We start from the raw sequence: 23,966 nt of genomic DNA, 5'->3' as shown, positions 1-23,966 counted from the left end.
TCCCTGAACAGTTCAGAGTTTCTAGGGAAATGCTGGACTAACCCCTTCTGGATCTCAACAGAGTAATTCTTCATTGTTACGTTTGTTCTCTGATGCCTTCAGATAGATGCTGCTTCTGTGCTGCATTTTAAAAAGCGTTTTGGTTCAGTGGCTCAGTCTGCCTCATGCCAGGACTTCGTGCTTGAGTTCAGGGTGTTGTGGCTGGATTTGGCGACTGGCACTGAGCATGTTCATTCTGGTGCTTGCTGTTTTCCCAGACCCGTTTACTTTACAGCCGTTCTTTCCCCTTGTGTGAAACGCCACCAATAAGCTCAACATTCTTATGTGGACTTGGATCTGGGTTTCCCCCTGAGGTTTTGAAAGTGGGGAACAAAAGAGAGATTTTCTTGATTAAAAAACTAAAATAAACTTCAAGGGAAGTAAATGTATCAGTTACTTCTGAATGTTAAATGTTATGTTTTCATCTGTTTTGGCTTTTTAGCAGTTTGTAAGAAACATTTGGTGGTTCTGTGTAATCAGTATTTGTAGACTACCGATCTGAAGTGTGTGGGGATCGCTGGTGCTGCCTACGCCCTGGGACTTGGCACGGGCTTTGGCTCCTGTAATTTGCCCTTAAAATAACCGGGGTGGTTTCTCTCGGGGGCATGCCCTTGCCTTCCCGTCCTCCCTGCTTCCCCAGGCCCATTATTACCTGAGCCTTTCCCTCTCCGGAGCTCCAGGGGCCCTTCTGCTTCTGCAGCTCTCTGTGTGGCCAGCTGGCTCCCTTCTACTACCTCCATAACTTTCTGAATAAAATTTCTCTTATAATTTGAAAAATAAAACAATTCTGTTAACATAAATGCTGACCTCTCGTTCTGTAGTTTCTCTTGAGGAATGCGAACTGTCTAAACAGCTTTATCCAAGGGAGAATGACTTGGTGTTTTTGGTTCCTGAGAGACTGAAAGGAGAGAAGAGAGGGATGGAGGGGAATTCCATCCAAGCTTCCCATGAATATCACTGTGCTTATGTTCAGAGATTCCGCCGCACTTCAGTCAGTAAGTACCTAACGAGACACTGAAGAGAGTCCCAGCTGTGAGCTCATCCTGCTTTCCCCCAAGTCGTCTTTCCCAGCCGTGTATTTGCCCCACAGTTGACCCTTGAACAACAGGTTTGAACTGCCTGGGTTCATTTATGCGCGGATTTTTTTTAGATACTGTAACTATATTTTCTCTTCCTTATGGCTTTTTATGTTTTTTCCACCTTACTTTATTTTAAGAATACAGTATAAATACATGTAACATTCAACATACGTACTAATCAACCGTGTTATAGATAAGGTTTCTGGTCAACAGTAGGCTATTAATAGTTAAGTTTTGGGGATTCCAAAGTTATACCTGGGTTTTTGATTGCGAGGAGGCGGTTGGGCACGTCTAAGCCCTGTGTTGTTCAAGGGTCAATTGTACATTCATTGGACCTCTAGATCAGTAATGGCGAACCTATGATACGCGTGTCAGAAGTGACACGTGAACTCATTTTTTTGGTTGATTTTTCTTTGTTAAATGGCATTTAAATCTATAAAATAAATATTAAAAATATAAATCTTTGTTTTATTATGGTTGCAAATGTCAAAAAATTTCTATATGTGACACGGCACCAGAGGTAAGTTAGGGTTTTTCAAAATGCTGACACGCCGAGCTCAAAAGGTTCGCCATCAATGCTCTAGGTTGATGACTTGCCATTCAGAGTCCTCTTATTTTTTCTAGACTCATCTGGAAAAGGTCCAGTATTTATTGCTCTACTCCCGATCTTGCTGCAAGTTCTTTGCCTAGTGTGGTTTTCCCAACCCCTGGTGTACCCGTGAGCAGAATCTATTGCTCTAGAATTATAATTTAAAAGCTTCCTTTTGAAATGTCCTCTCCTTGTGGTATATTTCTTCATCTGCATTGTATTTGTTATGAAACAGACAACCTGTAAGTCACCTGTTTTTATATCTTAATCACATTTCAACCTTGGCTTTGTGGCTCATTATGAATGCGAAGACTAAACATATGACTAAATGTGAGGCACCGTGAGGGGTTTACTGTTTACATCACCCCATCTAATGGGTTGTAGGGACTTCTTTCCCCACGGTAGTAGTACAAAAAAGTTAGCTTGAATTTAATGAGCACCTACTGTGCGCCTTATCCTTCCTGTCACATATCATCCTCCCAAGCCCTGCAAAGCAGTAAGAATTATTTGTTCCCACCTGTCAGGAAGTGAGGGTTCAGGCATGTTGAGCACTGCAGCCAGGGTCCTCCTCGCGTTAAATGTAAGTCCAGAATTGCAGCCTCCTTTTGTTTGGCTACAGAGTGCCTGTTCTTTATTCTAGGCCAAGCTGCCTTTCTGACATTGATGCTTTCTTAGTCCCAGTGAGGGGAACATGATTTCATTATTCTTAGCCTTTTGCATCACATTTTAAAAACAGTGACAAGGCTCCTTTAAGTTCAGCATCAGGCTGCATTGTAACTGGTCATGCTTATTGCCAGTGCGACCAGAGCACAGTTCTTGGTATAGAATGCATTTAGAAGAGCAGTAACAGGATACAGCCGTGCTTCTGACTCTTGCAAATGATTACATTTGTTAAATTCATATTTCTAAAGTAGTCTCTTTCCCTGAACTCTTCATGTAGCCCACCATCAGACATCTCTACATTTCAAACCTTGTCCAACATCTGCTGTTCCTTTACTAGGCAGAGCCTCTTCATCTTACACTCCACATCTAATCCATCAGCAAATCCTATCAATTCTTCCTTTGAAATGTACCCTGAACCCAGGCCCCAACTCTGCTCTTGCACCCCGGTCCATCCTGCATTAACTTTTCTCTGGATGACGGCAGTAGCCTCCTGAGTGGCCCTTTCGCAAGTCTTTGCTTAAGTATCACCTGATCAGGAAGACCTTCCCTGACCCCTGTCTGCAGCGATCCCTACCTCACACTCTTTGGCACAGCCTCATCCCCTTGCTGCTCTCTTCTGAGCACTTGCTTAGCGCTGCCTGATGTGTTTATTGGTTGTCTGCCTCTCTCTGCTAAAAAAAGAAGTCTCCTGAGGAGAGGAACAATGCCGGCTCTTAGGAGGCCTTCAAGAAGTTGTTAGTGAGTGAGTTATTTAAATAACATGTCATACAAAACCAAAATTAAATAAATTAAAAATTAAATAAAATATCCAATTCTGAGTAGCCTTTTTAACTGGACATTGTTACTCACTGGTAACTGAAATTGCTTTTTCTCTTTCTTTATACTAGTGCATAATGGGAAATATGAGTGTTCCCTTTTCATCCAGACGGAGGATAAATTCCCAGTCAATGTAAATGAAACCGTGAGATGTGTTGTAATCAGTTCTCTGGTAACTACACAAAGGAAGTTGAAAGCAATGTCTTTGTTGAATAGTCGAAACCAACTGGCCAGAGCTATTCTGAATCCAAACCCCATGGACTTCTGTACAACAGGTCTACTAACTACAACGTCTGAGGGAATTGTGAGTGATGATTATATGATCACAGGGAAAGTCAGAAAGTGTTATTGTCAGGATGTGAAAGCATCGTGTTGTGGGTATCGGCTGCCTATTCCTCTGTCGACAACAGAACACACACTTTGTGCACAAGGATGTCATTTAGTGCTTAGTCGTCTTTGGTATTGCAGAGTGTGTGTTAGTGGGTCAGCTTGCCTCCTCGGGAGAAAGGTGTACTGTAAAGAATTGGAAGTGTGCTTGAAGAGCAACATTAAAATGGGAGGTGAGCATTCCACCTACATGTCGTTAGGTGGTTGAAGTCCAGGCGTAGGAGAATTGAGTGTTGCAAGTGTGAAGATAAAGCTGTCATTTTGTGTGAACACATATCTCCTTGGAAGAGCTTCATATAAGTTCCAGGAAGTAAACACAGAGAAAGGCAAAAGGAACGGAACGTATTTTTACCCCCTGCAGTGTGCTAGGGCTTTCACGTGCATCATCTCAGTCAGTTCTCACCCTTCAAGGAGCCCCAGGTCTACAAAGTCTGGGGCTAAGAGAGATTAAGAGCTTTTTGTTTGTTTGTTAGTTTTAATATATTTTTATTGATTTCAAAGAGGAAGGGAGAGGGAGAGAGAAAGAGTAACATCAGTGATGAGAGAGAATCATGGATTGGCTGCCTCCTGCATGCCCCACTGGGGATCAAGCCCGCAACCCGGGCATGTGCCCTTGACTGGAATCGAACCCGAGACCCCTCAGTCCACAGGCCGACGCTCTATCCACTGGGCCAGACCAGCTAGGGCAAGAGAGGTTAAGAGTTTTAAGAGACCTAGCTTGTGAGTAAAACTGAGGTTTAGACTCAGATCTGCATCCAAGTCCATGCTCTTTCCACTGTATCACTTGTTTTTCTGTCTAAGGAGAGAGTTGACTAAAATGGGAAGAACCAAAGAAGAAATAGCAGAGAAGTATAGAACAGCTTATTGTCATCGTCATTATAAGAATCCCAAATAAAAATACACTGTATTCAATGCTGGGCCAAAGCCTACAGATACAGAGTACCTTTCTACAGAGTAGTGAGAGTGGTTTTAGATTAAGGGTGGGCCCTTGGGGGTCTTGCCCTATCATTCTCACTCCTGTCTTTTGTGTAGACTGCCTACTTAAGGGATTTCAATGACGACCAGAAGAAAGCGATAGAAACTGCGTACGCCATGGTGAAACACTCCCCGGCGGTGGCCAAGATCTGTCTGATTCATGGGCCACCTGGAACAGGGAAATCAAAAACCATCGTTGGCCTCCTGTACCGCCTGCTGACCGAGGTAGAGACGCCAGGGTCGGTGCCGTGGCTGAGGGCATGGTGCCGCTGTCCTTGAATTAACTGACGTGTGCCTCTTCATGTCAGTGTGCCTTTGTTACCGTGTGGAACTTTATCGGGGGCGGGGGGCGGGGTGCGGGTAGCGGAGGGAGAGAAGGTTCTAAGAAATAAAAGGGGCAGAAAATGCTGTCTGGGTGAAACTAACCCTAAGGGCCAGAGGGTGGTGGTTTCATTATCGGTCACATCTGCCAGGCGACCGCCTTGAGGGTCTCCCTGGCTACATTTTGGTCGGATTGAATAGTGAGGGAGGCGCAGGAGGTTGGGAGGAGAGTCTGTGCCTGAGTATTTTAGTATCAGCGTAGGCTGTAGATGCTTTAGATACGTGAACTGCTTGTAAGGGGACTTCGAATGCGCATGGAAGTAGAGAAAAGGATGCGCTGACACATCGGGCTCATGGGTATTTTTTGTTTGTTTGGTGCATGTGGCGAATTGTGGAACCAGAGGAGGGGGCAGTTGGATGAAAACTCCAACGCCAAGATCAAGCAGAACCGCGTGCTTGTGTGTGCGCCTTCCAACGCAGCCGTGGATGAGCTGATGAAAAAAATCATCCTCGAATTCAAAGAAAGGTGTAAAGACAAGAAAAATCCTCTGGGTATGATACTTACGTGGGCTGTTCATTAGTTTTTTTGTTTTCCTTTCAGTGTTTCGTGTGGGCAGCTGTGAATGATAAAGAGCAGGCCCTTTCTGGTGGTAACCTGTCCATGGGCTGGGCCCCTCTGTCCTTAGTGATTCTTGTAGCAAATATTGTAAGCGTTTTCTCGGTGCCCGGCACTGTGCTGAGTGCTGAGGTTTCAGCAGTGAAGCCTCCGGAAGACAGTCCCAGGAGGAAGAGGATGGAGGCGTGGGCAGTGAGAGGACCAGATGTAAGCTCTCTAGGAGGAGAGAAATGTGGGCACTTCCTGGCACCTTCAGACGACCCTTGACTCAGTCATGTGAGGGCTCGGAAGGCTTCCAGAGGAGGTGGTGCCTAAGGTGAAACCTGAGGAGCGCGTAGGAGTTGGCCAGGGCAGGTGTGAGGGGAGGCGATGCCAGCAGAATTCCTATCAGTAAAAAGGCCCAGAGGTGAGAGAATCCAGCTTGGTCAGTACAGCCGGTACGGACGGGGTCAGTACAGCCGGTACGGACGGGGTCAGTACAGCCGGTACGGACGGGGTCAGTACAGCCGGTACGGACGGGGTCAGTACAGCTGGTACAGGGTCAGTACAGATTGTACGGGGTCAGTATAGCCGGAACGGACGGGGTCAGTACAGATTGTACGGGGTCAGTACAGCCAGTACAGGGTCAGTACAGATTGTACGGGGTCAGTACAGCCGGAACGGGGTCAGTACAGCCAGTACAGGGTCAGTACAGATTGTACGGGGTCAGTACAGATTGTACGGGGTCAGTACAGCCGGAACGGGGTCAGTACAGCCAGTACAGGGTCAGTACAGATTGTACGGGGTCAGTACAGCCGGAACGGGGTCAGTACAGATTGTACGGGGTCAGTACAGCCAGTACGGGGGTCAGTACAGCCGGAACGGGGGTCAGTACAGCCGGAACGGGGTCAGTACAGATTGTATGGGGTCAGTACAGCCGGAACGGGGTCAGTACAGCTGGAACGGGGGTCAGTACAGCCGGAACGGGGTCAGTATAGATTGTACGGGGTCAGTACAGCCGGAACGGGGGTCAGTACAGATTGTACAGGGTCAGTACAGCCGGAACGGGGTCAGTACAGATTGTACGGGGTCAGTACAGCCAGAACGGGGTCAGTACAGCCGGAACGGGGTCAGTACAGCTGGAACGGGGGTCAGTACAGCCGGAACGGGGTCAGTACAGCCAGAACGGGGTCAGTACAGCTGGAATGGAGTACACTCCCCAAGGGCAAGAGTGAGTCCTTCACTGTGGTGTCCCAGTGCCTGGAACAGGGCCTGGCTGGGGCTGAGTAGATATTAGTGCCTGGAAAGCTGGAGCAGTACTTCTCAGAGCTGAGTATTAAATAACTGTCTCTGCTGGAGGAGGAGAAACTGAAGAGTGAAGCGCAGGGCTATAGGGTGCCCCAGGGTCACGTTCAGCACATGTAGTTGATGTTGGTGAAGAGAGCAGCGCAGATGATTGAGGGCGCCTGAGTGCAGATGTCAGATAACGCCTGCCTGCCCGCCTCATTCCCACAGCACACACCTTGAGTGGTGGTTAGGATTAGACTTTTCCCAAGCTCATATGTCCTGTCTTTCCTGACCAAATTTTGTTTTTCCTGAGGTTTCCCCAACAGTACCTTTTATCAGTTAGGATTAGATTTGGCTGCAAATAAGAGCAACTCTAAATACAGTAGCTTAAGTAGGATAGAAGTTTCTTTCTTACTTGGGAAGTCAGAGGTCAGCAGCTCAGGACTGATGCTGGTGTTGTCTCAGAGACCTGGGCTCCCTCTGTCCTGCTGCTCCACTATGTGTGGCCTCATTCCTTATTGCACCTCATGGGCATAGATGGCTGCTCCAGCTCCAGCAATCACATCCAGCAGCAAGTGTCCCAGGTAAAAGATGAAAAGGGGACAGGGGCACATCCTAGCCTTCCTTTCAGGAAAGTTCCTAGGCACTGCCAGTAGCACCTCTGCCTACTTCCTTTTGGCCAGAACCTACTCACATGGCTACACCCAGCTACGAGAGAGCCTGGGACGTGCCATCTTTATTCGGAGGGATCAGACACGATTTTCTTTTTACCACATATGTATTACCTACAAATAGAATTCATTGGCTTGTCAAATTAAAATACATTGTTAGTTTGTCACTTTCCCAGCCATGATATGTTTGTGAGGTTCATGATTTTATAGATACCACTATCAACACAGTCATTCATAACACCTGCTACGGGGTATTTCATGGTAGGGGTGCATGGTGTGTTCATTATCTGTTGATAGACATTTAGGTTCTCTTCCATTTTTTGTGATTTCATACTTTATTGCAATGAACATTCCTACATGTGTGGGTGTTTCTCCAACACAGGTATATAGAGTGTTTACTGCAGCCACCATTGCTCAGTGGTTGAGCCCCATGAACCAGGAGATCACGGTTCAAGTCCCGGTCAGGGCACATGCCTGGGTTGCAGGCCCAATCCCCACTAGGGGGTGTGCAGGAGACGGCCAGTCGATGATTCTCTCTCATCACTGATGTTTTTATCTCCCTCTCACTTCTCTAAAATCAGTAAAGAAATATTTAATGTAAAATAAAATAAATGTCTTTAATTACTACAAGCCTATTCAAATTTTCTAGATTTGAGTGAGTTTTGCTAATTCACATTTTTAAGAAAAATTTCACTTCGTTTAGGCTTTCAAATATATTGGTGTAAAGTTGTTCCTTGTACTCTCATTGTTTAAAATCTCAGCTATATTTCTGAGGCTCACCTTTGTCATTCCCTGTATTGTATGTTTAGTCTCTACATTCACCTGTGGCACAGGCCTGATCGGAAAGTCCCAGAAGAGAAATTTCCCAGCTGAGCTGGGACAAGACAGGTTCATTCTCCTTCAGCCGCCCATTGGCTTTCTGCCGGGCTTTAACTCCAAGCCCGCCTGATAGGACTTCTGTCCTTGACGGGAAGGGCAGTTTTGCCAGCGTGGTGGTTTGTCACACTCTGTGGAGCTAAAGATTTTCATCTGCGTTTTATTGGATGTAAATGCACCTGAGCACAGAGGCGGTGAGCAGCCCTCACCCTCTCCCTCTCCCTCCGGGCAGCCACAGCAGCTCAGGGCTTTGGCTCTGCTTTTCAGCTTTCTCTTTGTTTTGGGCTAGAGTTTGTCCTGCCTTCTTATGAACTCACCTGCAGTTTGAAGAATGTCTGTCATAATCTATGAGGCATCTATCTCTAGGTGTTCCTAGTGAAGTAGAAAGTGAGTTCCAAAGCTTTGTTCTGTAGATTCTGCAGAAGAGGGTTGAGGCTCAAATAGACTGTTTAGAAATTCCCATATGTAGTGATAGAGAAAAGTCTCTATATTTTTTAAACCTCCTGTGGTTAAGAAATCTTTTTTTATCTTTAACTCACCATTGTCCAAACATATTCTACCATGGAATGTTCTAAAAAACATAATTTGAGAAACAGTATAATAGAATCTCAGCTCTGCAATGTAGTGTGTTTTACAACCTCGCCAGCTTTCATTAAGTAGAAATGGTAAGTACTTATAGGGCTGCTACAGGGACTGTCTAAAATAATGTGTGTGGCGCTCCCGTGGAGTCCCAGGTATCCAGTTCATTAGTTCACATTAGCTCCCTTCTCTGATGAATATGATTGTTAGAAATACACATGATAATGGACAGGGGTTGGCAGTGTCCTCATTAATCTCTGAAGTGTGATTTTTATCAACAGGAAACTGTGGAGATATCAATTTAGTACGTCTGGGTCCAGAAAAGTCTATTAATAATGAGGTCCTAAGATTCAGTTTGGACAACCAAGTTAACCACAGAATAATGAGTAAGTACTGAATACGGTTCACGCTAACGTTAGCTCTTTCCTTTTGGACAGTGGACAGTGGCTTGGGCATTGAAGGGAGTGGGGAGACCTTAGCAATAGTGTGGCTTTGACAACTAGTTTTTCTTCTCATTACACATATGTGTGTATGTGTGTGAGAATTGGCAGACAAGTCTTTATCTTTTTTTTTTTTCTTTTTTTTTTTTAAAGAAAAAGACTTACCCTACGTTCAGGAGATGCAAAGAAGAAAGGAACATCTAGACCATCAACTAGATGAACTTTCCCGCCAGCGTGCTTTAAGCCGATATGGAAGAGGAATCCAGGTAGCTAAACATTTCTTGCTGAATGGTTTTTAATATATCATAGGTACACAAACTAGTTGATAAGTATCTGATGCCAGTTTCCATTGTGGAATAGCATAATTTGCTGATAAAAATTTAGACAAAAGTGGTATGCCTTACAAAAAAGTTAAACTTTTTTGGGAAAGGACAAGATAGTAAACGGCCTGGGTTTTGCAGGTCTCTGTTTCAGCTACTCAGCTCTGTTGTGGTAGCACAGAAACAGCAGGAGATACACTATCCTAAACAAAGGGGTGTGGCTATCTACACTAATAAAAGAGAAAAATGGTAATTGGCGTACGACCGATACCCTTTTCATTGGCTAATCAGCGAGATATGCAAATTAACTGCCAACTAAGATGGCAGTTAACCGCCAACAAAGATGGCGGCTAATTTGCATATTGTGGGCAGGATGGTACAGCGCCATCCGAGAGCGGGTTGGGGGTGTGAGTGCCAGCAGTCGCCCGAGACCCGATCCCGCCGGCAGACCCGGATGCGGGCCGGCGGGGTGGCTGCGGCGTCCGACCGCACTCACGCCCTCAACCCGCGAGAGCTGAGGGAAGAGAGGGCCCCGCCCCCAGGGGGTCCTGTGGGAGATGCTCCGGGTCAGGGCCGCCCAGGAAGGAGGAGCCGCCTGCAGGTGACCCCCACCTACAGGAGTGGCGGGCGCTCACCTGTCTTGGAAAGCCTTTGTCGGGTCTGGGGCACTCGCCAGGTGCTGGTTGGTCCCACTGTTGTCCCGGCCAGCCGGGCTGAGGCGCCCAGGACGGAGGAGACCTCATGCGTGAGTTTAGGACTTGCCAAGGCGGGTGAGCGCTGTTCTCGGAGCCGGGGCGTGAGCCAGGTCTGCATCCTGTTTGCAGAGCCGCTCCTGGGCCCCAAGTGGGGAGGGGTCCCAGACGACTCTGGATAAAGTTGTCAGGACCACGTCCCAGCGGCGGGGCCTCGCCCTGCGCAGTCCACCACCTGAGCTCAGGCCCCGGGGCCCACACCCCCAATCACCGGCTCGGACACCCCCCATCGATGCATTTTCAATCCAGCAACACCCGAGCCAGGCCAGGAGGGCTCAGCCACTGCAAGCCGCTTGGCAGCTTCTGGTGGCCCCGGAAACAGTGGAAATAGTGCCGTGAGCCCGTCTGGGTGCCAGCATGTGGTCGTGGCGTGGGTGACTGTGACATGTACCCGCGTGTTTATCCGTGTTCCGTGCTGCATGTGCCATTAAATGTGCGATGAAGCACATGCGGTGTAGAGCGGGAGATCGTGGGGAGCTGTGAGTTCCCTGCCCAGGCCTAATGCCTCGGCCAGAGGCATTAGGCCTGGGCAGGGGCAGAGCCTGCAACTGCGGGGAGCTGGGGGCCCCCTGCCCAGGCCTGACACCTCTGCCGGAGGCCTCAGGCCTGGGCAAGGGGCCGATCCTGTGATTGGAGGGTGATGGGGGTCAACGCCTGAGGGCTCCCAGTATGTGAGAGGGGCAGGCTGGGCTGAAGGACACTCCCCCCCCCCCCGCCACCCAGTGCACGAATTTCGTGCACCGGGCCCCTAGTGTTCCAATAAAACTTTATTTACAAAAACAGATGGCGAGTTGAATTTGACCCACAGATTGTAGTTTGCTGTTGCCTGCCTTATACTAAAACTGCACTGAATTCATGAGGTATCTTTTGATTACAAGTTAAATTTAATCCAGGTTAAGTTAGACAAGTCCTGGCCGGGTAGCTGAGTTGGTTAGAGTGATTTCCAGATATGCTAAGGTTGCAGGTTCAATCCCTGGTCAGGGGACATACAAGAATCCAGCCAATGAGTGCATAAATAAGTGGAACAACAAATCGATGCTTCTCTCTCTCAAATCAGTAAATAAATTTTTTTTTTTAATGTAGAAAAAAGTTAAGTTAGACAAACGGAATTCACTGGCACCTAGACCTGGGACATCTAGGAGTGGATTAACTTTAGCAAATGATGCCATTTCTCCACCTTGACCTGCTGGTCTGAGAGTCAGCATTTCTTCTCCCGGAGAAGACAGGGCCAGCACCTCTGGGCTCCACACCAGCTTAGAAAGCCCACTGGAGAGAAGGCCTCCTGCTTTTACCCGGCATCTGCTCCAGCGAAGAACTTGGATTAGTCCCTGGGTGTGAGGCAGGTCTGGTCCTTGTGTTAAGGGAAAGGGTGCCATGGTTGACCAGGCCTCTATTACATGCCTGCCGCTGTGGCCAGAGGTGATGGAGGTGTGATTGTTAGTCTCACTTGAACTATCCGGAAACAAGTGAAGGAATGATAACCAAGGGTTGAGATGCTCAGAAGTAGCAGAGGTGCCCTGTACCGGACCCAACGGAATCGTACATAGCGTGAAAACGATCAGGTTCCCTTCCTGCTGAGTGGAGTCTGGGTGCTGGTGGTGAGACTGTCAGCAGCAGACCATGAGAGAACTTTAGCACTCACAGGTCCTGGAGGAAAGACACAGCACACCCTGGGCGCCCCCAGGAGGTCAAGGCGGAGTGCAGACAGGGAGGCAGGGCCTGGGGCACGTACGAGCCTTTGTTAGGGCCTGTGAGGTGGAGTGCTCAGCAGTTCCCAGGCGAAGGCTAGATTGGTCACTTCAAACTTCCCAGGGGGGTGTTATGTAAAGGATGGTCAAGGCATACAGGCCCTGCGGCAGGGGAGCCTTGATCACAAGGATGTTGGAGAAATCTACCAGGAGCTTACAGTTGCTGTGACTGGGCTGCTGCTTCGGCCGGGGCTTGTATGAAGGGCCAGTGTCATTGAAGGTGTGCAGGCTGCTTGGCCAAACAGAAAGTGTGCGGAGGCAGCGATCGCACGGAGTGGCTTAGCCAGATTCTGGCTACGCAGCGATGCAGAGAGCATCAGGACCGCACTGCAAAGAGAAGACAAACTGGGTGAACCAGCTTTCGCCAAGTGCAGGCCCGCCCTTTGGAAGTGACAGTCCCCTGGAAAGCATTGTAAATGCTGACTCAACTTTAAAGATGGCGTTCTCATTTTTTCCAGAGGCAAGAATTAGATGAAAAAATTGCCCAAGTTTCAAAAGAAAGGCAGGAACTTGCGTCTAAAATTAAAGAGGTAAGTAGTTTACTTATAGCGTTTTCCTGGTTTTTCTTTTCTTTTTTTCATTATGACATAGTTGAAATAACCTCTGGGCTTTTATCAATTGCATTTAAAATTTTTTCCATTTTTGAGAAATTTTAAACAAATATAAAAGTAGAGATGGTGTAATTACATGTGTATTTACATTTGTTTCTTTAGCCTAATAATGAGTTTTTACCACCACCTGAGATTTCTAAGAAAGAAATGATTATAGAATATCTTTCCTTTTCTAGGTCTGGGTAAGTATTAATAAAACCTTTTGTCGGAGGGTCTACTCCACCTCCCCCCGAACTGCAGAATCAACTGGTCACTATAGCCAGATGCGTAGTAAATAAAAATAAGTTTGTGGTGTCTTCCTATTAAGAAGAAAGAAAATCACACGTGCCTGAGCCCAGCACAGTGACTGGCAGCTCCATGTTGCCTGTCAAATAGCACAGGATTCCCGTGGGGTCGGAGAGGGCGGAGCATCCACCAGCGCTGCCAGCGGTGTGTCTGAGGAGAGTCTCTCTTGAATGTAGTACCAGCCTTCTCTGTGTGGCTGAGTAAATACAGTTGAATTTAATGCCTATTTCCATTAGCAGTTTGTGTTTTTTTAATTAAAAATTAGGTGGAAGCTTTTCAGTAAGATTTTAAACCGGGCCAAACTCAACTTTCCCCAAATTGAAGGATGAAGTTCATGTTTGCAGGTAGCAAGGTTTCTGCTACTCGTCACTGTTCTGTGGCTGTGGCACTTGGCTGTTTTCTCACTGATGGCTGAGAGGAGATGGGTGATGGCGCTTCAGCCCAAGAGCCCTGGGGCCCACCGTTGCCACCCCCTGCCCGAGCTCACGTGGGGCCTGGGTCACGTGGGGGTCAGCAGAAACAGGCTGACCGACTCTGATGAGAATGCTGGTTCGTGCAGTGAGCGGTGTCATTCACACTGCCTGCTTCTGCCACAGTCCCGTTGTGTCTTTGATCTGAAGTTTCTGCTGTTTTTCTAGATTGTGGTTCTCTTACATTTACTAAATATTATTCTGTCACATAATGAAGATGGGTGCTTTATAGTAAAGTTGCCCTGCCGTAGCCTAGAATTCACATACAACTGAATGGTAATGAACCTTTGTTGTTGTCTCAGGTTCAAGGGCGCCCACAGAAAACCCAGAGCAACATCATCCTAGAGTCCCACATCATCTGCTGCACCCTGAGCACGAGCGGCGGTTTACTGCTCGAGTCCGCTTTCCGGGGGCAAGGAGGGGTCCCCTTCAGCTGTGTCATCGTTGACGAGGTCAGTGAGCGGGCGGCCATTCAGCCTGGACTAGTGCTGTGCGCACTCTTAGACGAACAAGGGCTGCGGAGATGGCGACACAGTGGACTGCGCGTCGGATTTTACCTGCCATTACGTAGTCTTTCACGCTGAAACATGCTGCCGCCGCCTCCCCACTGCTCTTCCAGCGGGGGGTTTGACTTGTAAGGATGCCTGCCAGTTCCTCACAGAGCCCTCCCAGGGACTGTCTGAGCTGCTGGAAGAACTCAGGCTACCTTTTGCAGCATTTGAAATGTACTTTGCACAGCTCTGAGCCACTGTATTTTCCTCGTTCATTGAGCATTTGTTAGGTACCTAGTGTTTGCCAGATGTAGAGCCAGACGACAAAAGGGATGGAAATGAGATACAGGAATCGGTCCAGGAGGCCCCAGGTCCCTAGTTCCCGGTGAGAACGTGCAGGCGGGCGCGATGACGCATCAGCCAGCGGCAGAAGGCCAGGTCTGGCCATTGGAAGGCCTGCTGAGGACCAGGAGGCAGGCGGGGGGGGGGGGGGGGGGCCGGTCAAAGACTTGCAGCCCCAGCAGGAGCAAAGGACCCAGACCTGGCTCCCAGGTATCTGTGGCACCTGGATGGTGGCTGACTTCAAAATACATGTGTGGTCTTTATTGAGTGTTTTTGTTTTGTTGTTTTTGGCATTTGGTGCAGAAGGAGAAAGTGTGGTTCTCCTCTGAATGGTTAAAGCGTTTGTGTAGGTAAACTGCACGTGGATAAATGCAAAGGCCATTGAGCTGGTTTCTCCTGCACTTTGCTACTCAGGCCGGGCAGGCTTGTGAAGTGGAAACCCTTACCCCCCTCATCCACCGCTGCAACAAGCTAATCCTTGTCGGAGACCCGAAGCAGCTCCCCCCCACAGTCATCTCCTTGGTGAGTCCCCTGTTCCCACCCATTTAAAGTGGAAGGGCCTTTTGGGGAGGGAGAGAAGGGGAGGGGTGGGAAGGTCTTTGTTGGATCATCACCTCTTATTTGCAGGGAAAAGTGTTGGAAAGGCTGGGAAAAGAGAACCACCATTTGAGTCTTAAAGTATCTGACAATGTCCCTTTGTTGGTAATTGTGCTTGTGTTTGTGTGTGACAGGAGCCGCATCAGAGACCAGAGACTAGAAAGAACCTACTCCATGCGCGCTGGGCTTTTCCTTTGCAACAGGCAGAGTGCAGCTGCTTTAAGGGCCGTATCTGACTTATTTTAATAATATGAACACCAAAACCAACTTTAAAAGCAAGGAAAAGAACCCCAACCTACTGATTTATATTTAAATATGTGCAAATTTGAGGAAAATCTTATAAAGACACATTTGGAGTATATTTGCAGCTTTAGAGTTCGGTATCATGTAGTCCAAGAAAGTGCCTGTGGCCCTCACACCCCCGGGAAGGGAAGGTGACGGAAGGGCGACTGTGCTCTGTCTGGCACCAGCATCATAACCCTCCCCTCCCCTCCCCACCCTGCCTTGCTTCCTGCCTCACGAAAGCTGGCTCCCGGGAGGGCACGCCAGGCAGGACCTAGTGACTGGGGTCATCTGAGGGGCTGGACCCGCACATATTTCAAAGTTGTGCGGGTTCAGTGTGTGGAAGGGCTGCAGCTTGGAATGAAAAGGGGTGTTGACGGGCCTCAATTTGAGTGCCTGCTTTGGTGATTGATTAAGAATAAAAATGAGGAAAATCCATTTGGGCTTTTTTTTAATTGCAAAAATAATACAGGCTTATTGAGGAAAGTTCAGAAAATAAATACGAAGTTAATTTCCTCCACCTCTTTCTACGGATAATAACTGAACAGTTAAGTGAGTATTTTAATCGATCCACTGGGCATTTGTGTGCTCATTGATGCACCGTGTTCAGTCTTTACTTACTGAGGGCCGCCCTGCCCTCGTGGAGCTTGCATCCTAGCGGGGGACACACACGAAAGTTCCCGAAGGATGGTGTCAGGTGGCTGTCAGGTTTGTGTACGTCTGGACGTGTGTAGGGCTTGGCCTTGTTTAAAGGTGCAGAATCACTCTGTGCCAGTTTGGTTTATTGCAATCAGTGAATAGACGAGAAGTATCCTTCTGTGTGAGAATATGCAAATTGATGTTGTTTTGCTTTTTTCTGGAAATAGGTGTGTTGCTTCATGTAAGTCCTTTTTTTTCCCCCCAGAGAGAATATTTAAAATGAAGTTTCAGCTAATTTGAATAAATAAAGGATGTAAGTGGAATTGCCAAACCATTACTAATATTTAGTTACACAATCCTACTTAAATTCACATACGCAAATCATCTATTATTTAGAAGTAATTTCTTTTTCTCCACTCTCCCAGTTGGTGAAGCAGGTGAATTCAAGCTGTGCACGCACAGCGTCAATGCCCATATCCTCGGCACCACTCAGGAAGAGCTCCCCTCTTAGTGTGTTTTTCAGAGCACATTTTTGCTTCTAGATTATTTGATAAAATGCTTTTCAAATCTTGATCTGATGCTGATATTGAAAAGTATATCCAAGGTACAACCAAGATAACATGACAACAGTTTTCTTCGTTTGTCAGTGAGGTGACTGCTTTTCAGAGTGTAGGTTGGAATCCATTATTGGGTGTGTGAGCTCACCTTAGTCAGTCAGTCAGTCTGTTTCCTTCATAAGCATGTTCTGTGAGGCTGGAGCTGGACTGCTGAGACGGCTGAGTGTGTGGGAGGGTGGTCAGAGCCATCATTCTTTAAAAGGGCTTGTTTACAGTGACAAGGAATATTTCTGTTTGTTGAGAGCATAACCCAGAAATGATTGTTAAAATCTGTTACATTTTTTTGCTTCTTTCATCACTGAGTCAGGTAACCTCTGTTAGCATCAGAATAGCTTCAGTGTGGTCATTCCCAAGATCATGTCCTTTCGTGGCAGTGTGAGGGTTTCTACACGAGAAGATCCTCAGCTTGCCTGGCCAACCTCCATGGCTTCTCAAGGTCAGGGTCAGAAACATCTTTCTCGCCCTGGCCGGCGTGGCTCAGTGGATAGAGCATTGGCCCGTGAACTGAAGGGTGGCGGTTTGATTCCGGTCAAGGGCACGTACCTTGGTTGCAGATTTAATCCCCTGCCCTGGTCAGGTCGTGTGCAGAAGGCAGCCAATCGATGTCTCTCTCTCACATCCATGTTTCTCTCTCTTTGGCTCTCTCATCCTCCCTTCCACTCTCTCTAAAATTCAGTGGAAAAAATATCCTCGGTTGAGGATTTACAAAAAAATAAAAATAAAAACACAAAAAAGTCTTTCTCTGACTGACTGTTGGTAATGGCCCGAACCTTGCCGTGTACATATTAGAGCTCAGTGACTGTTTTGACTGGGACAAGCCAAGCGGACCCTCCCAGGTGACGGCTCTGTTCTCCCTTGCAGACGGCGCAGGACTACGGCTACGAGCAGTCGATGATGGCCCGCTTCTGCAAGCTGCTGGAGGAGAACGTGGAGCACCTCGTGAGCGGCCGGCTGCCGGTGCTCCAGCTGACCGTGCAGTACAGGATGCACCCCGACATCTGCCTCTTCCCCTCCAACTACATTTACAACAAGAGCCTGAAAACCAACAGGTGGGCCCACTCCCCACCTGAGAGCTGGTTCTGTTTGTAGGATTTAGAAGAACTAGATTACTGTGTTCTTAAGTCTTGTCATAAGAAGTATAAATCAAAGGTTTAATAATTTTCTCTAATTATAAAAGTCATAGATAAGCAAAAAAGGGGGAAAACCACCGATGTTTATACTACCCAGAAATAGTTACTGCTACCATTTTGGTATGTCTTCTAGTCTGTGTACTATGCACATCTTTTTAATTGTTTTAACTAAAAATCATACCACACTCTACATAGAATGAAATGGCTTGCTCTTTCTACTTCGTGTGTTATGAGTGACTTTCCAGTTGTAATTGTTATGTGTTAATTGCACAGCTCATTCTCTCTAGCACTAGGATAGAAATAAAATGTATTGTGTACCTTTCACAAAAGCACATTTCAATTGAAGAAGATCCCTCCTGTGCCCGTATTTCCCAGCCTCCTCCTCTGCAAGGAAAATGGTAACATAAGTAAACGCTTCCTGTAACTGACTGTGCTCTGATTGGGCTGCTTTCTCGTAGAGGGACCGAGAGCGCGCGGTGTTCGTCCAGCTGGCCGTTCCAGCCTTACCTCGTGTTTGACGTCGGGGACGGCTCAGAACGACGGGAGAATGAGTATGTTCCCCCTTCTTCACTCTGAAGGGAGGTCCCATAATTGTCGCAGTATTTTTGTTCATATTTATATTTAAAACACTGTCTAATGTTGTGCGCGATCACTTTTATTTAGCCAGGTTGTGATAGCTTCTCCTTTTTAAAAATAAATTGCCAATGTCTTTCTCTGTATATTTCAGCCTTTTAATTTTAAGTGTATAAGGGGGATAATATTACCTAACATGTGATAGGCACTTGAATAGATCCATGCCATGGCCGTAGCTCTGAGCAAGGTTATTGTGGTCTCAAAGGAAGACAGGCATCGCCAGGTAATCACCGAGGTGTTCATTATGCCGGTGGCTGAAGTGCTGTGAAGGGTCAGTATAGATGCAGCTGACAGAGGGAGGCAGTGGCTGGACAGGCTGGACAGGGCTGGGACTGTTCAGTGCTGTGGGCGCTGATGCGGAGCCTGGGGCTGCCTCTGTTAGCACCAGGGCAAGCACCACCTGTCCAGGATGAAGTGAGAGGACGGCAAAGTCCCCTGTGTCCTGGAGCCGCAGCGCAGCCATGTCCTGGCTGAGGCTCAGGGAGTAGTCAGCAGAGGTGGAGAAGCAGGCGGCCGGGGCTTGTGGTGCCAGAGGGATTGTGGAGGGAGCAGAGGGCTGAGAGCTGAGCCCTGGGAGCATTTGGGGGGTGGGAGGTCGCAAGAGGAATGTAGACCTGAGGTGACCCAGCAGAATAAAGGTTTCAAGGATAGAAGTGACAGCTAGCTAGCGGGTTGTCTGTGTAGCAAGTGTTGAAGTTCGGGCGGTGGGTATTGAAGGCTTTTAAAGCGACACAGGCCAGGCAGCCTCAGGAACAGGTGCAGGTGCAGTGTCCCCCGGGGCCCCTGCACGTTGCCTCTGGGGTGGGACCGAGGGAGCGTGCTGTTCGGGAAGTGAGTTGGAAGTGCAGGGTGAGGCCAGCGGGGAGGACAGTGAGGACTGGGCCACTGCAGGACCCCATGTCGTTCATCTCCAGGGGCCACGCCACTCAGGTTCGTGTGGATGGCATCCCTCAGGCCTGCGGTGCCTGATTGGCACGGCCAGTGGTGGGCATTAGAGAGAGGCTGCAGCGGGAGCACGGTCCTCAGTGTCGGGAAGGCAGCCAGTCTGTAGAATTAGCTTTGTTATCTTCTTCGTTATACTTTCATTCTTCCTGTTTCTGTTTTAACATGTTTGAGAAATGGCTGCCTAAACCTCCGCTGACTTCAGACTCTCTTTGTCTCTCACAGCTTTGCTTCACCAGCAGTAGTTTTGTGTTTCCTCACATGGGCAGGGTTGCGGGTCAGTGTCGGCCTCTGAGTCCCTGCTGTCTGGGTGGTGACGACACCCGCTGGCCTCCTGTGAAGGTGGAAGCCACGTGGCACTTCAGTTGGCGGTTGGGCTGCTACTAGGTTTTGTTGTTGTTTGTTTTTTTGGCTGCTATTAGTTTTGATGTATTCTTTTTTCCCTCTTACTTAGCTCATATGTAAACATTCAAGAAATCAAAGTGGTGATGGAATTGATTAAACTTCTCAGAGACAAAGGAAGGGATGTTAATTTCCGGAACGTTGGCATCATCACCCATTACAAGGCTCAGAAGATGAAGATTCTGAAGGAGTTGGACAAAGAATTTGAAGGAAGAGGGTGAGGCATCTGTATTTTTACAGATATTTCCAGTTTTTCCGTTTGTTTAAAGAAAGGGCCTAGAAGGAAAGGAAACGTGTGGGGAGTGGCAGTCGGTCCAGCACAGGACACTGGGTCGGGGTGGGCCGCTGGCAGCCCTGTGGACGGAGCCTCCTGCCCTCAGAGGCTGGTCATCGGGAGACCTGACGGCGGAGCTGACCGCAGCTCTCGGCCTTTCCCTTTAGTTCCGGGACTGCCGGTCCGAATCCTAACTGACAAGGTGCAGGAGGTCACATTGTCCTGCTTCTGTCTCCTTTTCACCTGAGCAGTAAAATTAAAGATTAAATATTAGAAATCCATTAACTCCAAAGTGCCTTACCCTAAAACACACAAACAAGCAACACTGACTCTAGAAAAAGTAAAGAGATGGAGTTAGTGATCAAATACTTTCCAACAAAGAACTCAGGGCCGGGTTTGTAAATGGATAAATAAGTGCTGGTCCACCTATACAGTCAGATACGCAGTCGTAAAAGGAAGGACGCACTGGCACTCGCTACGGCGTAGATGAGGCCGCGCACTCTCATTCCACTGGCAGGAAATGTCAGTGCTGAAGAGCTTAGACATGGACAGCGGGGTCGTGGTTGCCAGGGCCTGTGGGGGAGGGGAAATCAAGACAGGAGTTCTCTCTTGGGTGATGGCAATGTTGTGAAATTAGTGATGATGGCTATGCACCATAGTGAATGGATTTAAAAACCATTGAACAGTGTGCTTTAAAATGGTGAGTTCTGCGTTATGAGAGTCACATTTCCATAAGCACAGATCCCATGAAAAACGTTTCTGAAAAATCGTGCTCTATGAATAGGTCTGTTTAATAATCCTCTTTTCTCAGTAAACACTTCTCTTTTGCAAACAGGCTAGCAGAAGTAGATACTGTGGACGCATTTCAGGGTCGTCAGAAAGATTGTATTATTGTTACATGTGTCAGAGCGAACGCCATACAAGGTTCAATCGGGTGAGTAACTTGAGCACTTAAGTTGTGAGGTTGGTCCCCTGTTGGGTTTGCTTCCCTCGATACCTTATATGTTAATTAACCCACGACGCTGTGAGTCTCTTCTTTCATTTAATAAGAGTGAGGTCAGTCACTGCGTCAAGTGTGTCCTGCAGGGGCTTGCTGTTCTCCCTGGGATGTGTCGTAACCTGGTTTTTCCTCGTCGCTCTGTGTTTCCTGCTTTGGCCGAGTTTGTTAACTGCGGCAGCTGACTTAGAGATGCTCGGGGCACTGTGGTGGGTGTCAGAACTCCCCTTGGTCTCGGGCTCTGAGATTTTTCTCTTCTCAAAGTAGCAGATGAAATTTTTGCAGATTATAAATGTTTACTTGTTCTTAAAAGACCTTAATTTCTCTCTGCCCCTGCCTAGAGGTAGGCTGCATGTACACATGGAGGAGGCCAGTTACTTCCGGACCATTTTGTAAACAGTCTCTTCTCCAGCTAATCTGAAATCTCAGCTTTATCCTGTACCAAGCAGTTCTGTTATTCCCCAGGTCTCTCTGACCTGTTGTTAGATTTGTCTGATGTTTGTGTGCGTCTGCCCTGGTTCCACCATATTTTCGTAATCTCAAATTCACTTACATTTAAGAATAATTGATCTAGTACAGCCGTGGGCAAACTACGGCCCGCGGGCCGGATCCGGCCCATTTGAAATGAATAAAAGTAAAAAAAAAAAAAAAGACCGTACCCTTTTATGTAATGATGTTTACTTTGAATTTATATTAGTTCACACAAACACTCCATCCATGCTTTTGTTCCGGCCCTCCGGTCCAGTTTAAGAACCCATTGTGGCCCTCGAGTCAAAAAGTTTGCCCACCCCTGATCTCATATCATCTTTTTGGGATGTCTTTAAGGCTTAAAAATTATACTGTTAAAATTTGCAGCATCTCATTTAAGTCAGAATAGGAAAATTGACAGATGCATCCCTCTGAGGGAAAGCACTGGGTGTTTCGTTCACTCTTTTTAAGGGGAATTGCTTCTGTGCCAGGTGCCTTGTGTTGGGAGGAAGAGTGAGAAAGAACTGTGACTTTAAAAGTCAGAGCCCACGAAAAACTGTCTAAAATCCCCCCGTTTCACTCACTGCTATGCTGAGTCCTCTATAGAAAGAAGTAACTGTTTTCTGATCGCCTAGATTCCTGGCGAGTTTGCAGAGATTGAACGTCGCCATTACACGAGCCAAGTACAGCCTCTTCATCCTTGGGCATCTGAGGACCCTGATGGTAGGTACATTCTTGGTGACCAGAGAACTCCGAGTCTGTCTGGCGTTTCTGACAGTGGGTCGGTCGATGGTTAGTTCTGATTCTCCATCAACATGGAAGTGGTTTCGGGGACACATGGCGGCATGAAAGAATGAGCCTCTTCCCAGAGTTGTGTGTCCCCAGCAGCTTCTCCCTGGAGGCCACTCACCTGCCTCAGCCGAGGCCCAGGTATCCAGTGTCCTCTCCAGATGACCTTTGAAAAGTCTCTCTGCACCGTAGGGCGGGTAGGTGCTGTGTGACTCTCAGTCGTGAAGTGCTAGCGCTAGTCAACGTGGCTGCTGTGGGCCCAGCGGCACACCACAGCGAGGTCCCGGGGTGGAGCTCCCTGCGCGCAGACTCTAGAAGTAGCGGCCAGCAGGCTCGTTTGGTAGACAGATGTGCAGCCTCCCCTGGTGACGGCACCATCAGCTAAAGCTTGTATTTGCCACTAGTCTCAGTGGAGGTGACTTTCGGTTTTCCTAATTTTCTCTAACAAAGTTCTCTTAGGCGAGATTTCCCCATTTTGGTTAGTACCACCAGAGGGCGCTCAAATGTAGTCGTTCTCATTGAACTCTACCAGTCTTCAACCACTCTGTTGTACCCCCTTAAAAGAATTTTTAAAGCTTGTACCTTCTATTCTTAAGCATAAGTGTTGCTAAAGGCACGACATTCAATCTTGAATGAAGGTGGTTTTGCCCTTTGAATTTGGTGGAAGGCCCCCGAGAATTTGGTGGAAGCTCTGGTACTTGTCTGGAGCAGTGACAGGCACTCAGAAGTTGGGCCTTTCTGAAGCCAGGCCTTCCAATTCCAGGTGTCATTACCTTGCGCGAGGCTGGCAGGGCCAGACCAGTAGCCAGGGCACTTCCTGGGATGAAAGCGGAAGTGCTCTGTCTGCAGTGCCCAGCACGCTGATCGCTGGTCAGGGTGCCTGCCTGAGCACGTGAGGTGTGGCTGGTACACCTGAAGTCTTCTTTTTTTTTTTTTTTTTTTTTTAAATTAAATCTTTATTGTTCAGATTATTACAGTTGGTCCTCTTTTTCCCCCCCATAACACCCCTCCACCCGGTTCCCACCCCATTCTCCACCCTTACCCCACCCCACTGTCCTCATCCATAGGTGCGCGATTATTGTCCAGTCTATTTCTGCATCCTCCACACCCCTTTCCCCACCAAGAATAGTCAGTCCACTCCCTTTGTATGCCTCTGATTCTATTATAATCACCAGTTCATTCTGTTCATCAGATTATTTATTCACTTGATTCTTAGATTCACTTGTTGATAGATGCGTATTTGTTGTTCATAATTTGTATCTCTACCTTTTTCTTCTTCTTTTTTTTTTTAATTAAATCTTTATTGTTCAGATTATTACATTTGTTCCTTTTTTTTTCCCCTCCCATAACTCCCCTCCTCCCAGTTCCCACCCCACCCTCCGCCCTCACTCCCCACCCACTGTCCTCATCCATAGGTGCACGATTTTTGTCCAGTCTCTTCCCACATCTCCCACACCCCTTTCCCCCCAAAGAATAGTCAGTCCATTCCCTTTCTATGTCCCTGATTCTATTATAATCAACAGTTCATTCTGTTCATCAGATTATTTATTCACTTGATTCTTAGATTCACTTGTTGATAGATGCATATTTGTTGTTCATAATTTGTATCTTTACCTTTTTCTTCCTCTTCCTCTTCTTAAAGGATACCTTTCAGCATTTCATATAATCCTGGTTTGGTGGTGATGAACTCCTTTAGCTTTTCCTTATCTGTGAAGCTCTTTATCTGACCTTCAATTCTGAATGATAGCTTTGCTGGATAAAGTAATCTTGGTTGTAGGTTCTTGGTATTCATCACTTTGAATATTTCTTGCCACTCCCTTCTGGCCTGCAAAGTTTCTGTTGAGAAATCAGCTGACAGTC

General features: G+C 47.5%; 1 protein-coding gene across 3 annotated transcripts in view; it reads left to right on the top strand.

Annotated features, from left to right (window-relative positions):
* Positions 1-23,966, top strand: part of SETX (senataxin) — a 64,212-nt gene that overhangs the window by 36,210 nt on the left and 4,036 nt on the right. For 2 of the 3 annotated variants that reach the window (XM_059658375.1, XM_059658377.1), the window contains 14 exons: positions 861-1,034; positions 3,258-3,490; positions 4,606-4,773; positions 5,271-5,421; positions 9,159-9,263; positions 9,471-9,583; positions 12,596-12,667; positions 13,806-13,955; positions 14,751-14,858; positions 17,333-17,520; positions 18,060-18,152; positions 19,631-19,795; positions 20,688-20,786; positions 21,953-22,040. In XM_059658375.1, coding sequence (XP_059514358.1) covers positions 861-1,034; positions 3,258-3,490; positions 4,606-4,773; positions 5,271-5,421; positions 9,159-9,263; positions 9,471-9,583; positions 12,596-12,667; positions 13,806-13,955; positions 14,751-14,858; positions 17,333-17,520; positions 18,060-18,152; positions 19,631-19,795; positions 20,688-20,786; positions 21,953-22,040 — 1,907 coding nt within the window. Of the gene's footprint in view, positions 1-860; positions 1,035-3,257; positions 3,491-4,605; positions 4,774-5,264; positions 5,422-9,158; positions 9,264-9,470; positions 9,584-12,595; positions 12,668-13,805; positions 13,956-14,750; positions 14,859-17,332; positions 17,521-18,059; positions 18,153-19,630; positions 19,796-20,687; positions 20,787-21,952; positions 22,041-23,966 lie in introns of all 3 variants that reach the window. The other variant, XM_059658378.1, reaches the window with a different exon arrangement.

The sequence above is a fragment of the Myotis daubentonii genome, chromosome 11 (genome assembly GCF_963259705.1).
Source record: "Myotis daubentonii chromosome 11, mMyoDau2.1, whole genome shotgun sequence".
In the NCBI taxonomy this organism is placed as follows: domain Eukaryota; kingdom Metazoa; phylum Chordata; class Mammalia; order Chiroptera; family Vespertilionidae; genus Myotis; species Myotis daubentonii.
This window is presented reverse-complemented; position numbering and strand designations above follow the sequence as displayed.